The following is a 24,876-nucleotide window of genomic DNA, read 5'->3' on the forward strand; positions in this document are numbered from 1 at the left end:
AAGCTAACACACCTTGCTTAACTCTTCACACCTTCGTAAAAATGGTGTTTTCGTATCTAACAGTAAACACAAGCCATCACAATAGTAAGCACACAATGTGCCAACAACACACTGATGGTATGAATAAACAACACATCTGGCTTTTGCTTTCTCTGTGCACAAGGTAGACTATGTCAGTTTGAGGTCATACTTTTGTCATAGTTCTGTAAACATACAGGGATCCCAACTTCAAGTATTACTGTAGTGTTTATTTACACACATCAAAACAAACACAAGTGTGTTTTTCCAAGTCAAAACACAAAATAGCATTTCACTGAGACAAAACAAATCAGTCTACATCGGGTCGTCTCTCTCAAAATTCTGTCTACATCACATGCAATGTCCTAGTCCAAGGCACCGGGAAAAATATATTCTGGAATGACGTATCCAGACCTGACATGGCAATATCCCCACATTTAGACTGTTTTTTTGTCTGTTTTTTTCTCTTCTCACTCTTCCTGCTCACTCCATCGTACCCATTGTACATTACCTGTGGCTTATTTATAGTGCTTAGGCTGATTGCAAAGTGAACTAATTATCTAAAACAGTTTTCACATGAGAAAGTGTGCCAGAGAGTTGGCAAAATAGTGTAAATAATAGCCATTGTGCCTACAGTTATGCAAAGTGTGTGTTACAAAATTGCAAACTGAGTGCAAAGCAGTGTTTGTGCTTTTAGTTTTGCGAACTCAGTGAGTGGTTTTGCCATTTGTGTGTAGAGTTTTGCAAAAAAAGCCATAGTTACAAAAAATGTGTTTAAGCATTCAGAAAAAACTGTAATAGCCATTGTGCCTACAGTTGTGCAAAGTGTGTGTTACAAAATTGCAAACTGAGTGCAAAGCAGTGTTTGTGCTTTTAGTTTTGCGAACTCAGTGAGTGGTTTTGCCATTTGTGTGTAGAGTTTTGCAAAAAAAGCCATAGTTACAAAAAATGTGTTTAAGCATTCAGAAAAAACTGTAAGTTCCCGAAGTGTCGGGAGTGCTTCTGTTAGCGTCAGATAGATCTTCTCACCAGATTCCATGAAGACTTTCAGCTGTGCTGGGTAGATGCATTTAGCTTTGATGTTTTTCTCTTTTAAACTTTTGATGACCTCTCTAACCTGCGTTCTCTTCTTTTATAACTCTGGGGAGTAGTCATGGTCAAAGTATATCTGTTCTCCTTTGAAAACAAGTTTTTGGCCCCATGCTTGTCTGAGAATCTTTTCTTTCACGGAATAGTCCACAAATCTTATGATGAGAGATCTCGGAGTGGCATTGGGACTCGTCGGCTTGGTTGTTAAAGACCGATGGGCTCACTCAATTTCTAGGCTCACTTCAGGCATTGGGTCGAGGACGGACTGTATCAACTCCTTTGCAAACTCCCTAACATCTCTGCCCTCACTCCCCTCAGGCACCTTATATATTCTCAAATTATTATATATACTCATCCTATTCTGCAGGTCTTCACATCTGGCTGTTAAGTCCATATCACGGCGCAGCAGATATCTCATTGCTCTCTCATACCTTTTCCCATTAGATAGATAGATAGATAGATAGATACTTTATTGATCCCCAGGGGAAATTCAAGGTCTCAGCAGCAGCATACATACAACACAAACACATTCTTAAAACAGCAGAAAGAGTAATTAAAGTATATAATATAAAAACACAACTAAGCAGTAAGGACAGTAGAACATAAAGAATATGCTAAATATACTAAAATACAAATTATACTAACACTTAATACAATATATAAAAATATACTAAAATACAAATTACAAAAATACAAATTATACTAACACTTAATCTACATCAATTCTAAAAACAGTATCCACATAGTGGTGATTAATAAATCAGAGGCGCTTGCAATGACTGAGGCAGGGACTAAGCCTGTGATTCTCTGTGCATAGTAAGGTATGGTAAGGTGCTCTAAGGTGCTCTGTGTGAATGAGTGTCATGGTGGTAGTGCAATGGTGATAGTGGTCATGGTGATAGTGCAAATGAGTAAAATTGTCTTCTGCCGCACTAATGCGATCTTCCACCTCTGTTGTTGTTGTCTCCAGCCTTCTTATTTCAGTTTTCAGTTCCTGACGATCCCAATTTTGTAAGCGAGGCCAGTCTGTTCATGTCCATTACAGTTTTCCGCCCGTAGCTTTTCTAGCTCGGCTAATACCCTGGATTCCATGTGGTGAACGTTAGCACTAGCCTTATCGTCTTCTCCCTTTTGGTTTTGCTTCGGATTTTCATTCTTATCCGTCAAGTTCTGCTGTTTGCCAGCACCTCTGCCTCTAGATGAAGTTGACATTGATAGGGCAGTTGTTAGGATTTTTAATAATCAAATAGACGGAGCTCCGTTTTTAGGCTTATGCCTTAGACATGGCGTCACCGGAAGTCCTATATAGCGCATTTCATACACAGAAGTCATTCAATGTGCTTTACATAAACACAAGCAAATAGGAATAGCTAATAAAAACATAGAAGGGCAATAGTCAAAGAATAGTTAAAAAAAAAAAAACACACCAAGTCATAGTACATAAAAGCATAAAAAGGGCAATAGTTTAAAAGTGTTTTATATTAAAACACATAAAAAAAAAAAAACAGCATCATAGAATGATTACTAGTCAAGCACTCAGTGAACAGCAGCACTTTATGAAGATTGTTGAAGTAGCCCCACACTTGGTTAGACAACTACTTCACAGAATCCCCCTTTGCCCAACTAAGGACAGCAATAGTACTACAAGGAACAATAGTACTCACCCTGAAGAGTGCTCTATGAACTGAGGCTACGTTTAAACGTGGCCTGCTATATTCATAAATGGGCATTTCACCCTCTCTGTTTTCAAAAATAACATTGTGTACACCTGGTGGCAGTGTAACGATAAGCTCAAGCCCACGGTAGGCAATCAGAATCCCAAAAATAGCAACAACAGCAACAAATCACTTCCATTAAACTGTTTTTGCAAATGCAAACAGACAAAAAGAGTTTGCACCAACATAAATGTGACTGCTACTCTGAAAGCATCCATGATCACCATAGCCAAATGAAAATGTAAACATAGGTCGTACTTTTGGTGCAGGTCCAAGATCTGACGCATACTGTGACGTTTGCTGCCTAAAACTCAATTTTTCTCAGTTTACATGCAAACATGCTGGCTGAAGTTTTTAGAAAGAATCGTTTTCAGAGGTGAATTCTCCGTTTGCATGTAAATGAAGGCCACAAACAATGGGAAATATCTCAGTTTTTTTAAATAACAATGTACGTGTAAATAGGATCATCTGAGTAATGAGGACTTTACCACAAACCGCACTCAGAGATGTTACAAAGATGGCCTTTAACAGACAAAGCACAAAGCAGTACAAAATTACATTCAGGATGACGTGACACACAAACACATTTTAGCAAACAAACAAAACAAACAAAAGTCAAGTATTGGAGTAATATGGTCAGTTCTTTTAGTTTTCGTGAGAACCCTAGTCGCTGAATTTTGTATCATTTTAAGCTGTTTGATAGTCTTTTTTGGAAGTACCAGATGAAAACTTAATGTGGGTTCTTACAATTTACATTCACAGCAAATTTACATTTAGAAACATTCATTTAAAGATTTTATATGAGCATAAATTAATGTTGAAGAATGTGCTGTTTGTTCCTAGCCTTGACCCTTTTAAATCATTTTCATTTTTCAAATATACAACAGTTTGCAAGGCATTCGAGAGATGAAGTGGTTGTTGGAGGCTTTGTGGTTCTGGGCTGCAGTACCACTGTTGGTCAGCGGGGGGTGATAATGAGCTGGTGTTTGTGAGGCAGGTTGGTGAAGCTGCTGAGTTCTGGGCTGATGTTAATGCTGTATGGTCCTCCAGGGGCGCTGAGGTGGAACTGCTGCACTATGGACACCAGGAAGATCAGGAGCTCCATCCGCGCTAATGACTCACCTGCACACACCCGTTTACCTGAGAAAATACACACACACACATGCACGCACACACACACACACACACACACACACACACACACACACACACACACACACACACACATGCATACACACATACACACACACAAACAGACATGCATGCACACACAGACACATGCACACACACACACACACACATGCATGCACACATATACACACACACAGATATCATTTAGTCATGATTGACCACCTGTAGACTTGGATGGATACATTGAATGAAGAGAGTTTCTCTCTCTCTAATGTGTGTTCAAGATTAAAAATTCACTCCATCCTCCTGCCTGCAGATAAGGGAAGGAATGCTGGGTTCTTTCTGAAGTTCCCATTTTTGTCCAGGAAGTGGTCAGGGTTGAAGGTCCAGGGCTTCTCCCATTGGTCCTCGTCCCGGAGCACAGAGTGCAGCATGGGAATGATCACGGTGTCCTGCAAGGGGTCAGAGGTCAGGGATCAGGAAATATGTGAACACTGGACCAAAGATGGTTGATTACGAAGATACTTCCTGAGAGGCCATTTCCTGTCCCTGGTAATGTATGCAAATAGGGCAGCAGTAGTACACGCCCCGCACGAGGGGGGGCCACTATCCCCCATTTATGCAGTGATCGGGCTCCTTTTTAACATTGAGGTCTATGGCAGAATTTCCCAGAATTTGTCAAAGCCTTATTTTTCTGAGAAATGGATGCACATTTCGGACACGGTATCATGATCTCCAAACCCTCCTCCCCATTTCAGGAGAATGTCGTGATAGTATGACCCTCCAGTCGGGAGAAAATTCACCAAGTTTGTTTTGTACTCCAGCTTCTGTCTGGCGTGGAACCGAGGCCTTCAAACGTCAGTGACACGCCCCTGTGCAGGCGGGGACTGAACCAGAGCCCGTCTCTGACTGAACTCCACTTTGCCCTCATAAACATGAACTAGGGCGACCCATCTTGCTACGCATTAATTATCTTTGACTGGGCTGTTTTAGAGGAACCCCAGCGCTGCTGCTAACACCCAACACTAAGCGGCTACTGAGTGCTGCCTTTAACACCCAACACTAAGCGGCTAAACAGCGCTGCTGCTAACACCCAACACTAAGGGGCTAAACAGTGCTGCTGCTAGCACCCAACACTAAGGGGCTAAACAGCGATGCTGCTAACAACACTAAGCGGCTAAACAGCGCTGCTGCTAACACCCAACACTAAGCGGCTAAACAACGCTGCTGCTAACACCCAACGCTAAGGGGCTACTGAGTGTTGCTGCTAACACCCAACACTAAGCGGCTAAACAGCGCTGCCTTTAACACCCAACACTAAGCGGCTAAACAATGCTGCCTTTAACACCCAACACTAACTACCCAGATCAGATGTATAACGTTATTTGATGGGCAGACTCTCTCAAAGCACTAGGCAGATATCATGAACATCGTCAGATAGCTTTGTGAGATATTTTCTAACATTAGTGTTCAAAACTCGACAGTCCTTTGGATATGCATCAAATTAACATATTCCAACATATTTTGAAATTTTAACATGCTTATTTGCGAAAATATATGAACAATGCAGCAATTGTTCCTTTCCAGCGGTGTCCGCCATCTTGGTTGAAAAATTTGGCCGTAGAGTTTGCAAGGTATCCTGGGTAATTTCATCTCCCACTTCGCTTTAAGCCTGCATCGGACCTCAATATGTTTTAAGAGTTGATTTTAAGTGAAGAATAGCACTCCCCCTTGCTCCCTAAAGCAAAGGGATACCCTACATCTACACGAGAATGTGCAAAAACTAGGGTTAGGGCAAAAATCTAGGGGAAAGGGCGCTACCTTAGGAATGGGATCCTTGATGGCTAAGAATGGTGTAGCCCTTGAATGGGATGTCCTTGATGGCTAAGGGGTACGAGGTCCATATAGCGCTGAACTTCATGGATGACAGCATCAGTGAAGGGGAGGGAATTCCTGTCTTCCATTCGTGGGACACCATGTTTGGCCAAGCACTGAATCAATCTCCTTTTGCACACGTTCTGCAGGAAAGAGGAAAAACAGATCAAACTCATCCTGCATTATATAGATTTATTACACGGCTCTTCACAATGCTAGTAGAATGCTCCATTGGCTTGAATGGGATTTCCCAAAGTTCTACGGTAAAATATTTTCATGTAATTACTGCTGTCAATGGCAACGGGTTTTGTGCTTCTGGTCTTTTATATCACTACGCAAGGACTGGAACTACATTCAAAAGTGAAAGCAGACGGTTGATCCGCTGTGTTCTAAAGAATGTTTGATTCAAGTTCAGCGTGTGTTGTTGTGAACTATTTGTTTTTTCAGCAAATGCCACGATGAACAGTAACAAATAGGCTATAGGCTAGGCTATGTAGGCTAAAGTCATATCGTGGGGAGTTTATTATGTCGTTTTGGTAAGTAGGCGTGTAATAAGCGGGATAATGAATAGAACGCCGGTCATTATTGGGAAAATAAGTCCCTTCAGGGCGGAACAAGACCCCTTTGTGCGCGTCAGGGTCCGGTTCGCCCTGTCGGGACTTCTTTTCCCAATAATGACCGGCGTTCTATACATTATCCCTTAAGTATGGATTGGACCCAAATGCATTTCAACCTGTAATATATATGTCTCACTATCCCTCAGTGTGCGTGGGCTGTGGTCCTACCTTGAATGTTGGATGCTTTATGAGTATCATGAAGGCAAATCTGATGGTGCTGGTGGTTTCAGTCCCAGCTAGGAAAAGGTTAAAAACTGTTGCTGCCAGGTTATCATAGTGGAACTCTGTGTTTGGGATGTCTTTCTCCTAGTTAGACAAAACTGGTAATGCTTTAGAATAACATGTGCTTATTAGGTATTAACAGTGCATAATAAGCAGTTAACAATTCATTACTAACAGTTAGTTAACTGTTGTTATCCTTTAATAACATTAACTAACTGTTAACATGCAGCTTGTGTGTGTTAATAAGCAGCCTTTTAAGTTACTTACAAGCATATTTGTTAACAGTTGTAAGTGTTAACAAGCAGCTTGTTAATGCTTGTTAATGGTGTATAAGACAAATAAGTGGATAACTAATACGCTGTACAGCTGGGGGGGAGGAAAGTGGACGGGTTTACATGGTGTACTGGTATCTCTACAAATCATCTACTAAATATATAAAAACAAGACTGATTTGATTGGCTGATGAGGAAGGAGGACCAACATTTTGGCTTCACCACTTCCTGTCTTTCTCTTTTCTTTTCCCTTTTTCTTTTTATCCTTTCATCTTTTTATCCTTTCATCTTTTTATCCTTTCATCTTTATCAGCCCGACAGGCTCATCCCTCTCTACCCTCTGCTTTCTCTCTTTTCCTCTGTTACTCTCTGTCTCTGTCCATCCTCCTCTCTTTCCTTGTTCTCATTTTTATCTTGTCCATACCGGTCCCCAGGGGCTGCTCCCAACGCAAACTGTATCAGAGATGATCTGCAGCAGACGCAGGAAGTTGACGTCGTCGTAGCTGAAGCTCTGTCCGAACACCAGAGAACAGATCACGTTGGACACGGCACGGCTCAGGAAGAACGTGGGGTCAAACGGAGCTGCTGAAGGAGAGAGAGAGAGAGAAAGAGATGTAGAGAAAGTATGGTGGCCCTGTAGAGCCAAGCAACACACACACACACACACTTCATCCTCACGGTAGAGGAGCATGAGGTGAGGCGTACGCTGCGGGCAGTCAACCCGCCGAAGACGGCCGGTCCTGATGGCATCTGCGGACGTGTACTGAAGGTCTGTGCAGACCAGCTGGTGGGGGTCTTTACTAGGATCTTTGACCGGTCACTCTCCCAGTTCACTGTCCCATCCTGCTTGAAGTCCTCCACCATAGTACCCCTGCCCAAAAAAACAAACATCTCCACCCTCAATGACGTAGCACTAGCCCCTGTGGTGATGAAGTGCTTCAAAAAGCTGATCCGTAGTCACATCATGTCATTATCCTATCACATCATGTCATATCCTCCCACCTTTGATCCACACCAGTTTGCCTACAGGGCAAATAGATCTACTGAGGATGCCGTGGCCACAGTCCTCCATGCTGCACTGTCCCACCTGGAGCAGCAGGGAGAGCTATGCTATGCTCGGCTGCTCTTCACAGACTTTAGCTCTGCTTTTAACACCATCCTCCCACACACGCGGGTGTCCAAAACTCTCCAACATTTGAATACCACACTCCACCTGCCTCTCTCACAGACCACACTCAGAGGGTAAGAGTGGGCCCCCATACATCCACGGCCCTCAGACTCAGCACTGGCTCCCCGTAGGGCTGCGTGCTGAGTCCCCTGCTCTGTTCCCCCTACACCCACGACTGCACCCCCGTTCACCACAGCACCACCTTCATCAAATTCGTCCATGACACCACGGTAGTGGGGCTCATCTCGAGGGGGGGTGAGTCCAACTACAGAGACGAGGTGGAGTGATTGGCGGTGTGGTGCAGAGTTAACAACTTGCTCCTCAACACATCAAAGACCAAGGAGCTCATCGTGGACCTCAGGAGGAAGAAATTGGACCTCCAGGGCCTCTGAGGGCCTCTGAGTTCCGCTTCCTGGGAGTCAACATCATGGAGGACCTGACCTGGAGCGCCCACATCACGGCGCTTGTGAAGAAGGCCCAGCAGAGACTCTACTTCCTGACCTGGAGCGCCCACATCACGGCGCTTGTGAAGAAGGCCCAGCAGAGACTCTACTTCCTGAGAGTTCTCGGGAGGAACAACATCCCCAAAAAACTTCTGGTGTCCTTCTATCGCTGCTCAGTTGAGAGCATCATGTCATACTGTCTCTGTGTGTGGTTTTCGAGCTGTACTGTACTGTGGCACACAGGAAAAAGCTCCATGGGGTCACAAAGGCAGCACAGAATATCATTGGCTGCCCTCTCCTCTCTCTGGAAGAACTTCACAGCTCCTGCTGCCTCAAAAAGGCCTAAACCATCCAACAGGACTCATCACACCCCGGCCACACACTGCTCAAACTACTGCTGTCAGGCAGGAGATACAGGCATGAAAACAAGAACAAAACAAAACAGACTACAAAACAGTTTTTATCCAACAGCCATAAGTGTATTGAATAGTGCTACAAAAGCATACAGTAGATCCAGTATGTGCCAGTTTTAGATGTCTTGTTGCACTTCACAAGGAATGCACTTAATTTTGTTGTATCTGTTACAATGACAAATGAAGATATTATATATTCTATATTCTACAACACACACACACACACACAAAGACATTTGGTTTGTCTCAGGCTCTCCAGCAGGTGTCTGCTCTCCTCCTCACTCACACACACACACACACACACACACACACAAAGACTCACATTTGGTTTGTCTCAGGCTCTCCAGCAGGTGTCTACTCTCCTCCTGGATCCACTGCTCCATCCTCTTGCTCCATCCATTTTTGGGGGGTACTCATGACTTTACTCAAGTACATTTGAGAGGCAAATATTGTTTACTCCACTACATTTCTACCCATAACCGTGAGTACCCGTTACTTTTTCTAAAAAAAAAGGAAAAAAGAAAAATCTCGGAAACCCTTCATTTGTTGTTTCCCTCTCAAACGTGATTGGATTGTGCAGGCGCCACTGATTGGGATAGCCTATCAGCAATCACCTTCAGCTTTCCGCCAAAGTCAACTCCATGGTCAGATTTAGATAAGAGATGAAACCATGGACGAAACAATGGATGAAGACGCAGCAGGTCAATCCCAGGAATGTGCCAACCTGTGGCCCCACCTCGCCAGACTATTTCAATTTTCTGAACAAGTTAATGATAGTTTTCACTTTTTAGTATTTTGTATTTGAAATACGTATTTTAAATACATGTATTAGAAATACTGCCCATCCCTGGCAACATGGTAAAAAGATGAAAATGACTTGATTTTACTTTCATTTCCTTTTACATTCTCCAAGGTATCAACATTAACATTTTTCATAACTCCATGTAGGACGTTTCTGTAAATGTAAGCACTGTGGCAGTAGTAATGCAATATTTAGAAAATGTAGGCTACTCTTGTACTCTTGATACCTAAGTACTTTTAAAAACAAGTACTTTAGTACTTTTACTTAAGTAGACATCTGACTGTTGTACTTTTACTTGTACTTGAGTAAAATTTAGCAAAGGGTATCTGTACTTTTACTCAAGTAATGAAGCTGTGTACTCTGTTCGCCTCTGGCATTAACACATCATCAGCATACACAGGTAAATTCACAGGTAAAACAGCACGGGACTGCATTAACACATCATTAGCATACACAGGTAAATTCACAGGTAAATTCACAGGTAAAACAGCAGTACTGCATTAACATCAGCATCAGTGGCGTTCTGCCCATTAACGGAAAGGGGGCATGCCCCCCCCCCTGATTTTTGTTTTAAATCACAACTTTTTTTCCTATTTAACTTTTGAGCCCCATTATATGTTCATAATAATATGACTCAAATGTATTATTCTGGATGTGAAATAAATCACACCCACATAGTCAAAGATTGGCCAAAAAGCGAAACCGTAGGAACGTTCAACATTTCGGATGAAACGCTGCTAAATGAATACATGTAAACACACATAACCAGAGGACTCCAAAGTAAGACAGCTCACCATATATATAGATTGTGCCCTTCCTGCAAAGTCATCGGCCTGATCCACCAGGGCCTCCTTGACAGTCTGGTACCCACTCAGATTGACTGAGATGACCGGCCCATACTGTTTACTCCACTGGGATGAGGGAGAAAGAACCACATGGTTACACCACCGATGTTTATTTTAAACTGATTGCCCCTGTTATGAAGTAACACAACCCTGAGTGGTTAAACCAGCTAAGTCCAGACACTGCTAAGTACAACACTGCAAAAAGTTATATCTTTCTAAGTGTTATAATCTTATATTAAGATAAAAAAAATCTAGTTAATATTTTTTTTGTTTTTGTTTTTGTTTTGGATACCTACTTTTAGCTTTCTTGTAAGATTATTTCACTTAAAATAAGGCAAAAACAAAGATTTTGACTTATTTTCAAATAATCTTACAAGAAAACTCAAAGTAACTTTTGTAAGTAACTTTATACTAAAAACAATACTAACTAGACTAGAATACTCATAAGAGTATAACACTTGGTAAGATATCACTTTTTGTAGTGAAGTATCTGTCCCTTGCAAACTATACAGTGCTAATACCTGATCCACAGATGTGTCGATCTCCATATTACATTCATGCGTGGATCTACGGGGTGGCAAAGGGTGGCAACTGCCACCTCTGGGACACAGTCTTGCCACCCCTGTTGCCACCCCATTTATAAATCAGATAATATTTTTTTAAGTATATTTTATGTTCATACATGTTGGACTGTGAGAAGGTGTGAAACCCGCACCAAACTCCTCTCAAACAGAAATCGCCGATTTAGAATCCCCCGCCCCCTCAAATTGGTTTCACCCATCACCATCAGCGCAGTGACCCCCGCGAAATTTCACCATTGGCAGCAGATTGCACAGTGCATGCAACTATGTGTCAACTGTCTGTAGGCCTACAACAAAGTGGTAAGTTTGACCACCAAGTCGAAAAAGTCCATAATCAGACCCATAGTCAGTCCATCAATTAACCCGGCAACAACCTCACTGTTAGTCTACGTCATTTACAACTGCAAGACTTTGTCTCATCGAATTTTTTGATGATGGTCAGGTCAGATAATAAGGGCATGCTCATGCGTAGCTTAACGTTTAACGTTTAAAGTCTATTTGTGTGTGTCGCTAGTTTATAACATTTGATTGTAGCCTAAATACTGCTGTCAATGTCAACCCATACACGTGATGATTCAACACGGGTTCTCAAAATTGTCATGCATCCACTTTCCCAGCATCTATGACTATCCAAATGTGGTCGACATGTCAAATCAAACTAGAATATCTAATCGGTGTCAAGCTGGTGGCGGTTGCGGTTTTTTTACCCTTTCTTTTCATATATAGTGTGAATCAATCTACACAAGTAAAAGTAGCCTACAGTTACATGACTGAAATTCTACTTAATCACAATAAGTAAAAGTAGCCTACTATTTTCAAACAAACCCTACTCAGAGTAGGCTACTAGACTAGACGTTTGAAAGCACATCACATATGAAGCGTTGTGCATGAGATGTAATTGCTTAGATTCCAGTTAAATCTTCCAGTTTCATTGGGTGATAGATTTCAATAATTTGCTGGTAGATGAACCAACAAGCTGAGGCCAGCACAGGAGTTTGTGTCCTCAAGAAATTAACATGTTGCTTGTTCACTCGTGTTTGAGGTCGTTTTAATAGGATATTTATAAAGGTACTTTAATACAGTATACATGTACTTCCTTATTCACCACTTTGTGAGTGAGTGAGTAGCCTAAATTGTGAATGGCAAAACGTAACATTTGGCACTAAAGATCAGGGACTGAGGGAGACTGATTTCCATTTAGGTTCGTTCTGAGCAAAAACATTATTTGATATCATAATATTATAATATCTATATAATATTAGGTCTTAAAAATAATAGCCTAACTTAAAGGCACAGAAAATGTCCTTGCTTTAAGCCTTGCAATAGCCTAACCTATGTATGGTGCTACCAACTGCATGACAGGCCTATAAATATTTGCCTAGTGTCTCTGGTATCTTATTTCACAAATTGTTTCAGTAATTTAGACTACATACTTGGAAAAGGCAGTTAGATAGTGTTGGATATTAATATTCTTTTTTTTATCTACCGATGGCTTATTTTGTATGACTAAATTTGTCCATATTCCCTCAAAACTCACTAGAAGACATCATTTGAGGGGTCATGTTTTAAAAATACCCCCAAATCATCAGAATCTTGTTTCAATCCATATAACCTAAATCTATTTATGGCTTATTTTATAAATGTATCTATATTCCCTCAAAACTAACTAGAAGAAATCATTTGAGGGGTCATTTTTTAAAAGAATTCTCTGGGGGAACATACCTCCAAACCCCCCTAGAATTGCTTTTTGACACTGTATAATTTAAGTACAGACTACACAGACTGTATAGTGATTACACAGAAAGAAATTCACATATTAAGACCCACATCATCCAAAACGCCAGCTACATCTCCGATTTGCCTCCCACCTCGTGTAATGTAATGTAGAGAACAAAACATATTCAATGAAATCCGTAGAATTTTAAGTTTTGAATAATGTCCATGGCCCCCCTCCTGGAACCTCATGCCACCCCTTCGCCACCCCAGGAAAAAATCTCTAGATCCGCCCTTGATTACATTAGACTAAAAGTTAAAAGTTAAAGTTGACTTTATATTTAGCTGATGCTTTCATACAAAGTAAAATAGACTCGGTCCAAGGTTTTTCAGGGACTCCTGGAAGGACCGATTGTCAGGCAGTGGCATTACCAGTGCTCTACCACACCCATATACAACTAAGAGCATCCACCATCAAACTCATGTACAATAATAATCTATGGACAGAATGCAGTATGTGCATACACCTCACCTTCAACAGTCTTATAGGGCGCTCTCTTGTCCACTTGGGGTAAGTTTCCCAGCAGGGGCAGTCCAGTGGGTCCTGGGGGCAGTGGAAGCCCCCGTTAGGGGCAGCCGTGGCCTACTGGTTAGCACTTCGGACCTGTAACCGGAGGCTTGCCGGTTCGAACCCCGACCAGTAGGCACGGCTGAAGTGCCCTTGAGCAAGGCACCTAACCCCTCACTGCTCCCCGAGCGCCGCTGTTGATGCAGGCAGCTCACTGCACCGGGATTAGTGTGTGCTTCACCTCACTGTGTGTACACTGTGTGCTGTGTGTGTTTCACTAATTCATGGATTGGGATAAATGCAGAGACCAAATTTCCCTCATGGGATCAAAAGAGTATATATACTTATACTGTCCTCCTCCAGGCCAGCAGCAGCAGAAGCAGCACAGCATGTTGGACTCAGACATGACGCACACACACACACACACACACACACACGTCCTCTACAGCCAGTGGCTGCTGTTAACAGGATGTAGATGCTGTTCGTCTAAGATTATAATAGCAAATTTGTGATGAGAATGTTGTGCACTGCACATTCAATTGGATGGCAAAATAAAGGATGCATGGAACATGGTTAGATAGCTGTCCAATACATACTAGACCACCACTGTGTAATTATGGATTTGCAATCTAACTCACTCCACAAAGGGTCAAGGCACCTTCCTCTACCTGAAGGGGTGATTTCCCACACTGTCTGGGTCGATGCTTCAACCTAATTAATTACTCTCTATTTCTCTCTCTCTCTCTCTTTCTCTTTGTCTGTCTATTTTCTGTCTGTCTCCTTTTTCTTCACTGCCTCTGGGTGTCTGTCTCTCACTCTCGTACCCTCTCTAAGTTGTTATTGTGGACTGTGAGGTTTTATGTGCTCTGTGACGGATGGAGCCAGTGGGTGGAGTTACTGTCAGCAGTAAGACAGAGGTAAATCAGTACCGTAATCTCTGGCATAATGCGCCCCTTTAAACCTGTCAGTACACCTTCAGCAGTAAGACAGAGGTAAATCAGTACCGTAATCTCTGGCATAATGCGCCCCTTTAAACCTGTCAGTACACCTTCAGCAGTAAGACATAGGTAAGTAAGTACCTTAATCTCTGGAATAATGTGCCCAATGTGCATCTCCAAAGCTAGAAGCATGGTTGAATGAGAAATCATGTCAGATCTCAAATGGATGCACACAGGGAAAAATGTATGAAACCAACTGACATTCTAAAGACATTTCTAGGCAACCATGTGGCACCCTTGTTCAACACTCACCTTATCATTTCACTGTGAAAGACAATTTACATGTTTATTCATATTGTCAGTGCCTTGGAATAGAAAATAGCATTGCCATATGTTTTAGTTCATTTGTACAGACCAAAACAAAATGCAGCTGGTTTAATCTGACAGACACATAAGAATGTCAGAAATCCTGACAGCAATGTTGACAGCTGTGGTGATCTTTGTGCAGAGGCAATATTCACCTTTGCACCCCCCCCCCCCCCCCCCCCCCCCCCCCCCGCCAAACCAGTCTGCAGTCCATATCTCAAAACCAAAACAAACACTCCTCACAACAAGGAGGGACTTTCTCCAACACCGTAAATGACCCATTAAAGAGAGGAAGGTTCATCTGGGGTCATTGGGCAATCTCTGTTCTCTTACCTCTGAACACACTGGGGCATTAAAGGGAGGAGTGTTCACCTGGGGTTCTCTTACCTCTGAACACACAGGGGCATTAAAGGGAGGAAGGTTCACCTGGGGTTCTCTTACCTCTGAACACACTGGGGCATTAAAGGGAGGAGTGTTCACCTGGGGTTCTCTTATCAGGACCACAATGGAAATAAGCCCTGTGGCTTTATTGTGTTTATCCTTTTGACTGATAAGAGTACAAAGTCATTTTATTTATTTATTTATTCATATAAGCACCATCCTTTGTACAAAATTCATCATGTCAATAAAGATTTTCAATCAAGCAATCACCTCTGAACACACTGGGGCATTAAAGGGAGGAAGGTTCACCCCTCTGAACACACTGGGGCATTAAAGGCAATACAAGACTGCTTGGTGCATATCTATATCTTCACTATGTGCAAATCCATAGGTGCATATCTATATCTTCACTATGTGCAAATCCATAGGTTAACAAAAGCGGCCCTAAATTTGTCTCTGGATAATATTCATCTGTGTTATATCTTCACAATAATGTCAAAGTTGGACAGGGTTTCTCCTGCATTGTGGCTATTCATGGTAAGCTATATAATATATTCAGTCTAAAATGATCTTGTCGTACAGCTGGGTTAGCAAAGTAGGCCTACAATATGACAGCTCATCTAGATTACGTATTATTGATTTATTGATTGATTTATTATTGACTGATCTGTAATACACTAAGGAACAGTTTAGTAGACAGTAGACTGATCTTTACTACACTAAGAAACAGTTTAGTAGGCTGATCTTTAATTCACTAAGGAACAGTTTAATAGACTGATCTTTAATACACTAACGAACAGTCTAGTAGACTGATCTTTAATACACTAAGGAACAGTTTAGTAGACTGATTTTAATACACTAAGGAACAGTCTAGTAGACTGATCTATAATACACTAAGGAACAGTTTAGTAGACTGATTTTAATGCACTAAGGAACAGTTTAGTAGACTGATCTTTACTACACTAAGGAACAGTTTAGTAGACAGTAGACTGATCTTTAATACACTAAGGAACAGTTTAGTAGACAGTAGACTGATCTTTAATACACTAAGGAACAGTCTAGTAGACTAATCTTTAATACACTAACAAACAGTCTAGTAGACTGATCTTTACTACACTAAGGAACAGTTTAGTAGACAGTAGACTGATCTTTAATACACTAAGGAACAGTTTAGTAGACAGTAGACTGATCTTTACTACACTAAGGAACAGTTTAGTAGGCTGATCTTTAATGCACTAAGGAACAGTTTAGTAGACTGATAGAACCACTGCAAAAAAGAGGGCCTTAGACACAAAAGTCCTGACATTCTAGGTACTGTCCTGTAGTACCATGGCTGGTCAACAGGGGGTGGCGATGAGCTCGTATCGACGGGGTATGTTCCCAAAGCTGCTGAGCTCTGGCTTTATGTCCAGACTGGACGGTCCTCCAGGGGTGCTGAGGTGGAACTGCTGCACTATGGACACCAGGAAGATCAGGAGCTCCATCCGCGCTAATGACTCACCCACACATGCCCGTTTACCTGAGAATACACATACACACACACACACACATGCATACACACACACACACATGCATACACACACACAAACATATTGCATCAGTACACACACACTTTAATCAGAAAGAAAAATGAAGAAAAGAAATGCATTCCCATGTACTGTATAGCCCATCCCTGTGTGTAAACCTTATAGGGGTAGACATTTTGATGAATCAATCAATGTAAATACTGTAACATTATGGTACTGTGCAAATGTATAACCCTGTAAATAGCCTCCCATGCTGCCTTGATGTAACACTATTGTTAGAGTGTCAGGGTGGCGTTAAGTGACCTACCGCTTTCTATGAACCATATAACAAGCAAAAACATATTCTAGTAGCCAAATATATGTCTGCCGTTAATGTTATCTATACAGTAATAGCCTACATTTGCCAATATAGATAATTAGATCAATAGATAGATAGATAGATAGATGGATACATAGATGGATACATAGATAGACAGATACTTTATTGATCCCCAAGGGATCAATATAATGCCTAACAAAGGTAGAATGAAACCTGTCTTTGCAGACTTCTTTTTTAAACAGCACACACACAAACTCTCCATACCTGCCGAGAAGGCATAAAAGGCTGGGTTCTTCTTGAAGTTCCCATTTTTGTCCAGGAAGTGGTCAGGGTTAAAGGTCCAGGGCTTCTCCCATTGGTCCTCGTCCCGGAGTACAGAGTGCAGCATGGGAATGATCACGGTGTCCTGCAAGGGGTCAGAGGTCAGGGATCAGGAAGTAGTATAACAAACAAAGTTTTATCTCCACAGCTGTCTGTAGTCAGGCTTAAATGACTTTTATCATACACACTGTAATCACATTAGCATTTCTGTTTACAGATCTTTTCTGAAGTTAAAGCAGAGCCGAATGATTCATTCATTCATAGTATTTTTTTCATTTAGTAGATGCTGTTATCCAAAACGGCTTACATTTGTCAATTTTATTACAAGGGCCTTTGTGCCCAGAGCAACTCGGGGTTAAAGCGCAACACTTGCCAAAATGCAATCTACAGTAGGGTCTTTTTGTGAATGTTACGACGGAGTATTAGGGCCACACATGAAGGTTTAGAACATGAAGATTAAACTCGACGATTTTAAAGTCGCCATGTCGACATTAAACGTGACTTTTCGAGAAAAAAATTGAAATGTAAGATCGACTTTAATCTCGACGTATCGACTTTAATGGCGCCATGTCGACATTAAACTCAACATTTCGAGAATAAAGTTGAAATATCATGTAGACTTTAATCTCGACGTGTCGACATTAAACTCAACATTTTGAGAATAAAGTTAGTTTGGAGAGAGAACGACCGCTGAAAGGGAGGACGAATGAAACAATGCAACTAGTGCAAGAATGATTCAGAGTGTTCGAGTGCAACAATGATTAGACATAGGACTATATCATGTGGACAAAACATAGAACATATTAACCTATGTTGCTCAGCCAAATAGGCTACTTTGCTGTTAGGTCCTATCACGGAGTTACAGGCGATAAATGCGATGGTCAAAAGTAGCCTAAACGTCATTAGCGGTTTATTTATTTATTGTAGGCCCATTATTAAAGTGTTGTTTTTCATCTAAAGGTTCAACTGCATACTAGGCGCTCTCCCCAATCCTAGACTTTCACGTTGCTTGTTTGTAATGGACGCAAAACAGCCCATTGCTGAATGTCTATGGAGGGACGAATGAAGCTGTCCTCCCGACCACCCCATGTAGGCTAGTAGCCTACATGCACACATATGCACACATAGTGCATAAATAAAGTGCATGAACACATATTCCCTCACGGGATCAAAAGAGTATAGGCCTATATACTTATACATATCTGTGTTTATAGCCTTCTATATGTATTGCAGGTGAAACATGGAAAAGCAGTTTTAGAAAAAATAGTTTTGCCATGTTAACCTATGGAGAGTGACGGCCTGTGGGTCATGAGGGCAGTTATTTGGATGTGTGGTGGCCTTACCCACATAAAACAGAGTGAAATAACATTTTGTAGCCTACTATAGAAACATTATATCATTGGAAACATGTATTATTCTAGCTTTAAAGTCGATACTTTGAGATTACAGTCGACATTACATTTCAACTTTATTCTCGAAATGTCGAGTTTAATGTCGACATGGCGACTTTAAAGTCGATACTTTGAGATTACAGTCGACATTACATTTCAACTTTATTCTCGAAATGTCGAGTTTAATGTCGACATGGCGAGTTTAATCTCGTCATGGCAAAAATATTTTTTCCTTCATGTGTGGCCCTAATACTCTGTCGTAGAAGGTACCCAAGTCAATCTTTCGTTTAAAAGCATAATTACGCCGGAAGCGCCACTTTTAAGTGTGTCAGTGTGGGAATTGTAGGGGCACTATTATTTTGATACATGATCTCATCAAAAATCGCTATTTTTAAAACACTAAGAAGGCTCGACACAACATGAAACTTTGATAGAAGTATCATCAGTGTCTCTATACATGAACATTGAGCATTGAGAACATTGCTTGTGTACACATAGTTAACTAAACAGAAAGGTTTTGGACAACTCACTCCGTGACTGGCAAGATGGTGGCGAGCAGAAAAACCAAGTGAGTTGTTCAAAACCTCTTAGAATCAGAGAGTGAGAGTCGTGAATCAGAGAGTGAGAGTCGTGAATCAGAGAGTGAGAGTCGTGAATCAGAGAGTGAGAGTCGTGAGTCTTGAGATGTTTTTGAGGTGGTAGAAGGCAGATTGGTGATGAGTTTCAGGTGGTAGAAGGCAGATTTGGTGATGTTTATGAGGTGGTAGAAGGCAGATTTGGTGATGTTTATGAGGTGGTAGAAGGCATATTTGGTGATGTTTATGAGGTGGTAGAAGGCATATTTGGTGATGTTTATGAGGTGGTAGAAGGCATATTTGGTGATGTGTTTGATATGTGACTGGAATGAAAGAGTAGAATCCAAGATGACGCCCAGGTTGCGGACTTCTGGGGAAGGAGAGCAGCCATTCACTTCCAGGAGGAGGTCAGCGACCTTCTTTAGTTGTGCTGCAGGAGCCACCACCATGAGCTCAGTTTTGTTGCTGTTTAGTTTGAGAAGGTTTGTGGACGTCCAGGATTTTATTTCTTGCAGGCAGTTGACAAGTGATGTGGGTGGGAGCTGGGTAGAGGGTTTGGTGCTGATGTACAGCTGAGTGTCATCAGCATAGCAGTGGAAGCTGAGTCCATGTTGACGGATAATCGGATTGACGAGCTCCTCACATACCCAAAGACTTCCAATTTGGTGAGCCCTATTTATCAGTCAGCTCATATTAGACTTCCCCTCATTGCCCAGGCATGGGTGTCAGTGTATGAGTAGGGGGGTCAAAGTATGAGTCAGACTAGCACCAGTACATCATTCAATTCTGTGTAATTAAGTGATTGGCCGATATGGGGTTTATCAGTAGACAATGCACAAATGAATGGGGCTGCAAGTCTGCAAAGGTTTTTTGTCGGCCTTGTGAGCACGTTTACTCTGCCAGTGACGATTATGACACATTACGGCATTAATCAGCCTGGTTGTTCAGCCTTACAGCCAATCAATCAGTCTATCACTAGTGTAATGAAAGCACTAGATAGACACTGTTATTATATGTGTGTGGTGTTGTCACATGTATAGGCTGTGTAGTATAATGGCAGAGCAGAGCAAGAGGTGTTCCACTGGACAGACCTTGGGAATGGTGTAGCCCCTGAAAGAGATGTCCTTGGTGGCGTAGTGGGGGATATTGAGGGGCACAATGTCCAGGTAGCGCTGGGCCTCATGAATGACAGCATCAGTGTAGGGGAGGGACTTCCTGTCTTCCATTTGTGGAATGTGATGTGCGCCAATCACTGTCTCAATCTCCTTATGCATTTGCTCTTGAATTCAGACAGAACAGAAATACAACATAATTTGTTTAAAGTGTTATAGATATAGTATGATAATGTATCTTAGAAACTGACATAAGACTGTATAACTGTTAATAAATGAACATGACTGCACTTCTAAAGCATTAAGCTGTTCTAGTATGATCCCTACTAAACTTATTACGAAAGCATAGAGGCATATTAGGGGCATAAATAGCATTTGACAGCCTTTGTGTGTGTGTGTGTGTGGTGTGTGTGTGTGTGTGTGTGTGTGTGTGTGTGTGTGTGTGGTGTGTGTGTGTGTGTGTGTGTGTGTTCGTTCGATCAAGCCTTACCCTGTATCTCTGGATGTTTGATAAGTAGCATCATAGCATATCTCATGGTTGTGCTGGTGGTCTCTGTGCCAGCAATAAAGAGGTTAATGACGGTGGAGACGAGATTATCGTAGAAGAACTCCGTGGTAGGAAGATCGCTCTCCTGAGACAGTAAAGAGAATGGTGGGGTCCACTGATGTGGTTAGCTTGTAGCATACAGCAGGTCTGTCTGTTCTGCGCACTTTGTAAAGTTTGACTATGCGTGTAACACTTTACAATAAAGGTACACCATTAAGCATTAGTTAAGTATTATTTAAGCATTAAGCAAACTAGATGTACCGCAGAGCGGTACAAAATATGACCGCCGCTCAGTCCAGCACATTTTTTCCACAAAAATAAGTCACGCTTGTCAAATTGTGTTCATTTCCTACTTTGTTCCTGCTTAGCTTCAGTAATTCAGCAAAGTCAGGGTATCTGCTGGTCTGGCTGTTGGCTAAAAACAAAAGGTGAAAAGCATATATGATTCTAACTGTCTCACTGAATTGCATTATGCACAGCTAGACAAGTACTAGACAACAAGTACCAAAACATGATTAGTTCATAGATTTCACATGTAAAATACATTTTATACAACCCCACCCTCATCTTGCCTGTTCATAATTCTGAGAAATTGTTGAATTGTGTGCATGTGTACGTGTACGTGTTTATGTGTGTGTGTGTGTGTGTGTGTGTGTGTGTGTGCGTGCATCATGTGCTTGTGGGTGTGCCTGTGTGTGTGCATGTGCATGCATGCGTACATATCTATTGTGTGTGTATGTATGAAGGCTCCCACACACAGCTGCGTTCCGTCAACGCATTCCAGTGGGTGTTCCCGACGGTAGCTATGCAAATGACTTGAAGTAAAACCGTAATGTGATTGGTTGGTGCCGTCCGTAGATTGGCTTGATTGGCCGGTGCCGTCTGTCGGTGCAGCAACAGCTGAACTCCTCAGCGGGAGAAACTCGACGCGACGGACCCACAATTTCGGTGACGGCAACGGATCACGTGATCCCATTTAAAGTGAATGGGATGCGTCTCCAGCAATGCGATGCACGCAGCTGTGTATGGGAGCCGTCATACGTATGATTACTGTGAATGTATGTGTGTGTGTGAATGTCTGTTAATGCACAGACATTCACACACACACATGTGTGCATATGGAATTGGTCAACATGACCCCTGGAGGCAAACATATGCAAAAAATTGGTCATCCTAGGCCCTATGGTTCTCAAGATATTCACAGAAAACTCTGTTGGTGTACGGTCACTAAATGTACACATAAATTAATTTATTGTATGGCTCCCCATAAACGAAAGTCCACGAAACTTGGCATGCATTCAGAGAGTGTCATAATGATCCTACACTTTCAATTTCGTGCAGTTTTGACCATGTCAGCCAGAGATATTGTGATTACAACACCTAATTTTTTGCTTTTTAATTTTTAACTAGGTGGCGCTATACATGAATTGAGTGGTAATGGGATGGGTTGACATGGCCCCTTAAGACCAGCATACACAAAAAAGTTGGTCCTCCTAGGCTCTACGGTTCTCAAGATATTCACAGAAAACTGTGTCCGGCCACCTACAGGCCAGTTGGTACACAGTAACATAAATTAATTTATTGTATGGCCCCCCCATGAACGGAATTCCACAAAACTTGGCGTGCATTCAGAGGGTGTCATAATGATCCTACACTTCCAATTTCGTGCAGTTTTGACCATGTTAGGTCACAGATACCTGCGATTACAACACCTCATTTTTACTTTTTTGTTTTTAACTAGGTGGCGCTATACATGAAATGAGTGGTTATGGAATGGGTTGACATGGCCCCTTAAGATCAACATACAAAAAAAAGGTGGTCCTCCTAAACCCTACGGTTCTCGAGATATTCACAGAAACCCCGCCCTACCCTCCTTTCGGGGGGTCCAGTCCAGCGGGGGGGCTACAGATCAAAACGAAAAACAATGGTTCCATACTATCCTTGTGGGGCTACATACCGACCAAGATTCGTGCACCCCGGTCTTTCAGTGTCCCGGGAATCCTTGACGGAAAATTGGCCATGTGAAAAAGAAAAATCTGACTAAACGCTGCGCGGCGGTCATAACAATTAGCAACACTTAATTCATCATTATTAATTATGTTTTCAACATTACTTAAGGATTAACAAATATCCTTTTCCTCATTAAAAGAGTCTTGTTTGTCTTTTCCATATGGGTCTACTCAGCAAGCCCACTGTTCATGATATCAGCTGCCTCCTGCCTACCTGCTCAAATCTGATGAGGAAACAGTCGATGTAGTCGCGAGGAAACTGCCTACCTGCTCGAGTCTTATGAGGAAACAATCGATGTAGTCACGAGGGTTGTCTGGGTCCAGAGTGTCTTTGTGCTGGTGGATCTTCGCCATTACAAACTCCCTCAGTTCGTCCATGTGCCGGAAGACTTTTTGATGGGGGCCAGGTGTGTAAGTCATCAGACGGGGGAAGATGTTGTACAGCTGTGTAAATATGAACATAAACACAAACAAAGGTGGGGATGTTATCTGGATTAGAAGCCAGTGGTGTAGTCTACGTGATACTCAGGACTATGCAGTATACCCACCTGTGGGGAGGGGGGATGCTCTCTGGATTAGAAGCATACAGTAGTCCGGCACTGGGACACACAAGGGCTTGAGTAGTGCTATTGAAGCACAGTGAGCATGGGCCCACACAGATTTTCTTTTAAAGGCGCAGTCAGGGATTTTTCAAACCCATAACATTTTTTTGTCACATTCATCATTTCTTCAAGAGCGCTAGCTGCTCATTCTGTGAGCACACTCTAAAGAAATTCCTGTCTCTGTAGGCAGCCCAGGCTCCAGAAACTGCTTATCTAATAAAATATACAGAAAATCCTGTCTCTGTAGGCAGCCCAGGCTCCAGAAACTGCTTATCTAATAAAATCCTGTCTCTGTAGGCAGCCCAGGCTCCAGAACTGCTTATCCAATAACATCTCACCAAGTGTTATTCATCTCATATCAACTTATATCATCTCACTTGGTTAATGTAGGTTTTAGTTTTGCAGCATGGGAGCAGCCTGTCCCCCAAACAAAAACGAAACCCTGTGTAAATATAAACACAAGGGGAAGCCGTGGCCTACTGGTCAGCGCTTCCGACAACCGGAGGGTTGCCGGTTCGAGCCCCGACCAGTAGGCACGGCTGAAGTGCCCTTGAGCAAGGCACCTTAGTGTGTGCTTCTCTTCACTGTGTGCTGAGTGTGTTTCACTAATTCACGGATTGGGATAAATGCAGAGACCAAATTTCCCTCACGGGATCAAAAGAGTATACTTATACTTACTTATAAACACAAATGTGTCTTCCTGCACAATCCCTAACTGTACCTTTAATATTTGGATCTTTTAAGTCTTAAACAAATTCTTCCAAAGTCTTTGAATACGCCCCTTTGAAGATAATGGTGTATTTGTTTTTTGAGGAAGGACCTCATGCCCCTCACCCTAATTGTGTAATTGTGCAAAATGTTGTCTTGCACAACAGGATGACAGAGAAATGTTTTAGACAGAAGTATTAAATGCATCAGTGCAGGCATATACTCTAATGCTGTTTAGATGTTGAGAAAAATGGGGAAACCGTTATATTGAGATTAAAAGTTATAAGAGTTGTTTTCGTTTGTGTTTGTTTTTGTACCTGTCCCCATGGTTTGCTTCCGAAGCGAAACGTATCTGAGATGATCTGCAGCAGACGCAGGAAGTTGACGTCATCGTAGCTGAAGCGCTGTCCGAACACCAGAGAACAGATCACGTTGGACACGGCACGGCTCAGGAAGAACGTGGGATCAAACGGAGCTGCTGAAAGAGAGAGAGAGAGAGAGAAAGAGATGTAGAGAAAGTATGGTGGCCCTGTAGAGCCAAGCAAGGCCATGTTTGTGACACCCTGGTATATGAAACTGCCTGCTTTTGTCCCTACTTAAAGGTGCTCT

At 42.1% G+C, this 24,876-nt stretch overlaps 2 protein-coding genes across 3 annotated transcripts in view; both read right to left on the reverse strand.

Moving 5' to 3' along the window:
• Window positions 1-3,780: 3,780 nt before the first annotated feature.
• Window positions 3,781-13,530, reverse strand: LOC121683497 (cytochrome P450 2C25-like; the record flags this gene model as incomplete). Its single annotated transcript, XM_042063121.1, has 9 exons — window positions 3,781-3,962; window positions 4,264-4,405; window positions 5,775-5,797; window positions 5,839-5,971; window positions 6,614-6,751; window positions 7,364-7,524; window positions 9,286-9,349; window positions 10,560-10,676; window positions 13,432-13,530. Coding segments are annotated over 9 exons (1,059 nt in total), but the record flags the coding sequence as incomplete, so codon positions are not given.
• A 1,810-nt stretch (window positions 13,531-15,340) lies between these two features.
• The window catches only part of LOC121683768 (cytochrome P450 2G1-like), an 11,537-nt gene continuing 2,001 nt past the window's right edge, over window positions 15,341-24,876 (reverse strand). Inside the window, exons 4-9 of one of the 2 annotated variants that reach the window (XM_042063581.1) lie at window positions 24,585-24,742; window positions 23,225-23,401; window positions 20,892-21,033; window positions 20,381-20,568; window positions 17,267-17,408; window positions 15,341-16,676 (exon numbers count right to left, since the gene is read on the reverse strand). In XM_042063581.1, coding sequence (XP_041919515.1) covers window positions 16,495-16,676; window positions 17,267-17,408; window positions 20,381-20,568; window positions 20,892-21,033; window positions 23,225-23,401; window positions 24,585-24,742 — 989 coding nt within the window. In that variant the 3' untranslated portion in view covers window positions 15,341-16,494. Of the gene's footprint in view, window positions 16,677-17,266; window positions 17,409-20,380; window positions 20,569-20,891; window positions 21,034-23,224; window positions 23,402-24,584; window positions 24,746-24,876 lie in introns of both variants that reach the window. The other variant, XM_042063580.1, reaches the window with a different exon arrangement.

The sequence above is a fragment of the Alosa sapidissima genome, chromosome 15 (assembly GCF_018492685.1).
Source record: "Alosa sapidissima isolate fAloSap1 chromosome 15, fAloSap1.pri, whole genome shotgun sequence".
Classification (NCBI taxonomy): Eukaryota; Metazoa; Chordata; class Actinopteri; order Clupeiformes; family Clupeidae; genus Alosa; species Alosa sapidissima.